Below are 7,080 nucleotides of genomic sequence, written 5' to 3' on the forward strand. Positions count from 1 at the left end.
AAAAGAATATCTGTTAACACTTTGTATACTATATTATATTTATTAAAATAAAATATTTAAATAGTATGCACAATTAACTACTAATTAGTACCTATAATTTAGTCCTAATTATTATAATACGAGTATCTTAAATGCATTGTATAAATAAAATGTGTCGATTAATTTAAGATTTAAATTACATACTTATTACATTATTATGGTTATAATATTTAAATGATATTTTACATTTTAATACAAAAATACGTCTTACAATATTATTGTTGTTCAAAACCATTAATAGACACTTGTGTTTTATTAAGGTCATACATTTTAACTATTCATATAATGTGTGGTGAAATTGTACATTCATTTTTGATTAATTTTCTAATAGAATGTCTTCTCAAATAAGGAAATAAAACAAACTATAGATACCTATGTATTATTAATATGACTAAATAAAGTTTCAATAGATTCGTTAGCTTATATAATTAGACAGATTCTATTGTATAGATAATACATTCGGGGTGTTATTACATAAGTGAGTAGGGGGTCGTGTGTCCTCCGTTTCTTTCAAATAAATAACAATCTCACACTATAAAAACCCATAATCTATTCTGCAGAGATACATTCAACAATTAATCATGGCGTCTTCCACTTCAATGGTAAGTGTTTATTATTTTATATATATTAGGTTAAGTTTTAAACTAAAATATTTAAATTCATAGATATTATGACGTATAAGAACCTAACCTACCTATATTATATACTTATTATAATTTATAATAGACGGAGTTTTTATTATTTGAAAAATTAAATATGTAACTAATGTTTGAGTTATTATTTAAAACACAACTATTAGGTATTTAAATTATTCAAAATTCATTAAAAATTTTCAAATTTTTTAACTTCAAAGTAGAGCCTTAATTTTGTTATTTTGAAACATTTAACTATTGTTAAAATCATCATTTTCTTAACACAGAGAAACTTTTAATATTTTTAGTATCATTAAAATTTTTAAACTTAAGTATTAAAGATGTTTTAAAGTGTCTATAAAAATTGTTGATCTTTTAAAAACTTAAGACCGTTGAAAATGTAATAAAATCATGTACCAACATTAATCGTTCTAATATTAAAAATATACAGTACAATATATGATTAATACTTTTTTATGGGCATTTGAAAAATTTGTAAATTATTTTGTAGGTAGTTAAAAATATATAAAATTTTCAATTTTTAAAGCTGAGACATAAAAATGTAATACAACATTCTTAATAAGTAGTTTTAACTGAAACCTACAGTCTTAACGATATTTAAACAATTTTTTTTTTGAATTTTAAATTTTGATAAAAATTATAGTTTTATAGTTATTTTGTTGTAATAAAATTTAAATACACAATTTTTAAGGACATGAAATACTTAAGTATATTATTATATTTTTCTATACACAATATCATTAAAAATATATTTAGAATAGTTTTAAGCTGTTGCTTATTTTTACCACAAACCTATTAACACCGTTCTATGGTGAACCGGTATTGTCGTATTGAGTTAAAAGTTAATAATATATCAAATATATTGTAAAAATACATGGTAAAAATATAATATATAATATGCCATGTGATTCTTTTATCATGAATAATTCAAAAACTACTAACATTTTTGAAAATATTTCATGTTTATAATTTATAGTCGAAATAAAACAACAGTATTCCTTTTTTATTGTAATGTTTTTACTTTTTTGAATGGCAGCATACATTTTAAATTCATGTTCTGTTTTATTTCGACCAGGTATGGACTTACCATATTTCCGCCCTAAAGCATTTTAACACTGGCGCCCCAGTAATCGACAAAAAAAATACACATTAACATATCCATACTTAAAAACTCAAGCTTAATTTTTTTTTTTTTTTTAATAATTTTAATAAAAATCAAATGTAAATATAACTTAAAAATATTTTATGTTGTATAAAAGTACACATGCCAATTAAAATAGATATATAATAATAAATCAATAAATAATAGTAGGATGACTGATAAGTAAACAGGTATAGGTACCACATTATACAATTTTGATGCTGTCTTGATTTTTACTATTATTAATCTTATTAATTTTTTTTATCTAAGAATTTGTACTTCTAGAATCCTATTTTTATATTTTAAATATATATATATATTCGCAATATTATTATTCTAATAACTTCTATTAATTATTATAATTTATAATGCAAATACTTTAAACACATACAATTTGTTCAATATTTTTTTAAAAATTTTTGCCAAAATATAATTTAATCTACTGACTACTTTATTATTGATATTAAAATAATTCACCAATAGCAATATAAATATATAATAAAATATTGTTTAATAATAATGTAATCTGACTTGTGGTTAAAAAAAATTTTTCGTTTATTTATCATTATATCAAATTTACCATTATTCAAATTTGACATATCCATTACAGTGACATCAGTGACAGTACATTTAATACAACACACTAAGTTCCCCGATATTTTTGAGCTATATTCATAAGTACCAAAATTTTGTAGTGCTTAGGACACCTGTAATTATGAATTCAGACCTAACTATCATATGTATATGATTAACTATAAGCTATTCTTTTCGTCATTTAGTTGTTTCGAAACTAAAATTACATTAATTAGATATTTAATACTTAAAATATACAAATTAATAAATATTTTTAAATATTATTAATTTAATAAACATACATATTATTATAAAAACTCATACATCTTAATAAATTACGTGATAATAAAATTTAATCTGACATGAAACTCTAATTAGTTATCTTTATGAACTATTACTTAGATATAATTATTATTAAATAATATACTATTATTTTGTTAAGTAATATTAATTTTTATATTAATTTATTTTTGTTATAGTGTTTGGTTTTCTTGACAATTTTAATTAGTCATCCAATTAGCGGCGTTCAAGTATATGAACAACCGGAATTAACATCATCTCTTTTTGCTGAAGACAATAACGCACCAACAAAAAGGATTGCCTTAGTTAGACAATTCTTTACTGGAGGTGGTGCTCATATTTCTGGTTCTGCCAGTGGCTTTGGTCATGGACAAGCTGGAGCTTCAGGCATCGGTAGCGGTTCATCTCATGGATTTGGCCAAGGACAAGGTTTCAGTAGTACACCTAATAATGGCGCAGCAACTTTAGGAGCAAGCAATTTCAATAGCAATAATGGAGGATTTAACAATGGTGCATTTGGAAGTGGTTCTAGTAACGGAAATGGATTTGGTGGGGGAAGTGGAGTAGGAACTACTGGTTGGGGTGGTGGTATTGGGGAAGGTAATGGATTTGGAGGTACTTCTGGTAGTGGAGGAGAAGGTTTTGGAAATGGTTTTGGAGGAGGAAATGGTCAAGGGATGACTGGAAATTTGGGTAATAGTGGAGCATCAGGGGGCAATATCGCAAACGGATTTGGAGCTGGTAGTGGAACGACATCTGGAAATGGCTTTGGTAATGGTAATGGTTTTGGTTCGGGCAATAGTGGAACTTCCGGAGCTGCAACCGGAAGTGGATTTGGATCAGGTAATGGCGGGACATCGGGAGCAGCATTTGGAAATGGATTTGGGGCAGGTAATGGTGGAACATCGGGAGCAGCGTTTGGTAATGGTTTCGGAGCAGGTAATAGTGGAACTTCTGGAGCAACATATAATGGAAATGGCTTCGGTTCAGGTAATAGTGGCAATTCTGGAGCTGTGACCGGAAATGGATTTGGGTCAGGTAATGGTGGAACATCGGGAGCAGCATTTGGAAATGGATTTGGGGCAGGTAATGGTGGAACATCAGGAGCAGCGTTTGGTAATGGATTTGGGACAGGTAATAGTGGAACTTCTGGAGCTGCAACAGGAAATGGATTTGGGGCAGGTAATGGTGGAACATCGGGAGCAACGTTTGGTAATGGATTTGGGGCAGGTAATAGTGGAACTTCTGGAGCTGCGACCGGAAATGGATTTGGGGCAGGTAATGGTGGAGTTTCTGGAAATGGATTTGGAGCTGGACAAAGTAATGGATTTGGAAATGGTCAAGCAACAGGATTTGGGGGAGGTTTTGGATCAGGAACAGCGGAAGGATATGGAGAAGGTGAAGGATTTGGTTCAGGAGCTGCATTAAATGGTGGTTTTGGAAACTTACAAGCTCAAAATCAAATATCTCAATTAGGTGGTGGTGCAGGTGGTCAAGGTGGTGGGCAATTAGGAGGTGGTGGTGGATTTGGTTTTGGTGGAACTGGAAACGGGGATTTCGATTAAAAAAAATAAAAAATATTTTTGTAATTATATTTAAATTGAACGAAATATTTATTTAAATTATCAACTCTTTATGTATTCAATAAACCATATTTAATAAATTTTATTTATATACATTAAGATAATTATACTGTAATTGTTAAACATTGAGTTTATAAGCTCAAATAAATTATGTACCAGTTAATGTTAATGTTTATGTTAACATATATTTATAAATTCACGATTAAACATTTAAAAACTAATTGTAAAACTTAATGGTCTAACTTGTTTTATTTTTTCGAGAATCCATAAATCATATTATTTAACATAACTTTTTATGAAAATATACTTTTTGCGTATTATATAACTTTATGATACTTAAATACTTACTACATAATATATGATCCCAATGACGATGTTTACTAAAATAATTATGTAATAATTACGCATTATGTACTTATTTTTGAAGTATTGAAACCATGTTTTTAATTTTAACAAAAGTAGTATGATACTTGATACCAAGTGCCAAGTATATTATTATATTGATTCAAATTATTTGAGTAATAATTACTACCTATTATTTTATTATATTAATGATATTATTGCCTGAATAAAAGTAACTGTAGAATGCAGATATACATGAATAAATTATTTAATTATAGCAATCTTTTATTGCAAATTACATTAAAAATTTAAATTACTTACATTTTAAAGTTAAAAATTAAAAATTTAAATAGGTAACATAATTTTGATTTATTGACAGTGATTATTGTCCAATCCTGCTTGATTATATTATTAAAATAATAGTAAAATAATAGATTTGCATTATCAAAATGATTTCAATATAATTTTTTTCTCCATAAAACCACAGCTTATATCCTATATACAATAGAATATTCTACAAGCCCAGCCGGTTTTGTTCTGTAGAATTTTATTCATTCCACCAAACCTTTTTATACTATGATACCTTTTTTTTTTTTTTTTCTGTTTGGGACCGACGACCGGGAGGGGACTGTTAAACTATAGATACCTATAGGTGATAAAGTATATCGTTTCCGCCAGTATTTATATAATTATATATTATATGATAAACATTTTTTTTAAATTTATCCTGTATTACTTTGTAGATATATTATTATTATAGTGAAACTTCCATACAACGAACTTCTATTTTACATTTTAACGAATTATTTTTGAAAACCACGACCTTAATTGTTAATCGTGAGTTAATTCTATTTAACGAATTCCTCTACGAATTTCTTTTGTTCCCCACAAGACTGTATTTATTGTATTTAATTTAATTTTAGTATTTAAGTGATTAGTAACTGCTGACAGCAGTAGGCTCCAGATTAAAATAAAAATTAGTAAGTATCGAAATTGATAGATTGTTTTTGGACTACCTGTATTGGAGAAGTTAATACTGGTGGAATCGATGCTACATTAAATGAATAGGCACAGTTACATTTCTACCTAGCCGAATTGTATTGTAAAGATGAATTAAATAAATACTTTGAGTTGGCACCTACTAACTGGCTACAATAGGTACTTATATTTAAAACGTATTATGTCACATATTTTTTTAAAAACCTATACAACTATACATTTGTATCATTTTATATACTTAACCTAAGTTTTTTTATATACCCGATCTAACATAATATATTTAGGTACATATTGTTTCCCTCTCTTTATATGCTTCGGTTATAAATCGGAACTATCATTGATTGCTCGATTGAAATATTTTTCTCTTTCACCACTATTATTCGATACAGGTATTGTATTATCTTTTATTTACAATTGAGTTTAAAGAAAATCCAAAATTGTATCAATAATATTAGATCGTTTTTAGACTCAAACACCCGAGTATTGGGTCACTATAATAACCTTTTTTCAAACAATAATTGGGTGGCTACAGTTTTAAATTTATAATAGGTAGACCCAGTAATTGAGCCACTATTTTCAATGATTTATTCTTAGGTATATATGATAATTAAGGAACTTCAGCAAAAATATACACCATTTTAACTAATTTACAAATGAGTACTTACATCAAAAACGTTTAATTTTTGTTGTATAGTTATCACTAGATATGCTTATTTAACAGATGAATCAAAATATAACCACAGCGACAAAACGCATTGTGCTTCAAGTTATCGGGACTACCACAAAACAAACAAAACTAACAATAAAACAATTGATAAAAATCTGATATAAAAACCTTTATGTTTTTGTTAATGTTAGTATTTCAAAAAAAAAAATTTTGAGGTTTCAGTATATAAATCCTAAATTTTAAAAGTACAAAGTCGATTTAGTGCAGTTAATATTAAGTTTAATCGCATTAAAAAAATATATATTACATTAACCATAATTATCATACTCGTTATGTGCTATTATTATTCTAATGAAATCAATGCTAAAACTCATCTTTTCTTTCATGCAATGTCAATACAACCAAAATATAATGTCTCTTATAATAAACCTTGTAGATCCGTCTAGGTGTAAAAGCCTCTTTGACAAACATTATAAAGAAACATATTCTGATTCAAAATTCTAATAACAGACTAACACTTTCATTCATAATGATCATAATTTATTATTATCTACTTCGTTTAATAAATAACAAATGTAATCAGCCAATTAAAATTATCTATCAAATATTTAACATCTATTTTAAACCATTTTTTTTTTTAACATAAATTATTTTCGACATCGTTTAGAAAATAAATATAATATATTATCAATTATAGCCGTTTTTTATATATCTAGTTTCTAAGTATATATATATATATATACTATATATATATATAATATTATTATACGTGTTAAAATTAAT

The 7,080-nt window shown here is 26.6% G+C and overlaps 1 protein-coding gene across 2 annotated transcripts; it reads left to right on the plus strand.

The window, feature by feature from the left end:
* Positions 1 to 534: 534 nt before the first annotated feature.
* Positions 535 to 4,523, plus strand: LOC114127547 (uncharacterized). Of its 2 annotated transcripts, XM_027991817.2 has the most exons (3): positions 535 to 641; positions 2,886 to 3,597; positions 3,745 to 4,523. In XM_027991817.2, exons 1-3 carry the CDS (start codon positions 621 to 623, stop codon positions 4,269 to 4,271), a joined length of 1,260 nt encoding a protein of 419 aa, XP_027847618.1. In that variant the 5' UTR covers positions 535 to 620; the 3' UTR covers positions 4,272 to 4,523. The 2 variants fall into 2 exon arrangements, with proteins under 2 accessions (XP_027847618.1, XP_027847617.1); XM_027991816.2 differs by having other exon boundaries at positions 2,886 to 4,523.
* The last annotated feature ends 2,557 nt before the right edge of the window (positions 4,524 to 7,080 follow it).

Source organism: Aphis gossypii, chromosome X (assembly GCF_020184175.1).
Source record: "Aphis gossypii isolate Hap1 chromosome X, ASM2018417v2, whole genome shotgun sequence".
Taxonomy (NCBI): Eukaryota; Metazoa; Arthropoda; class Insecta; order Hemiptera; family Aphididae; genus Aphis; species Aphis gossypii.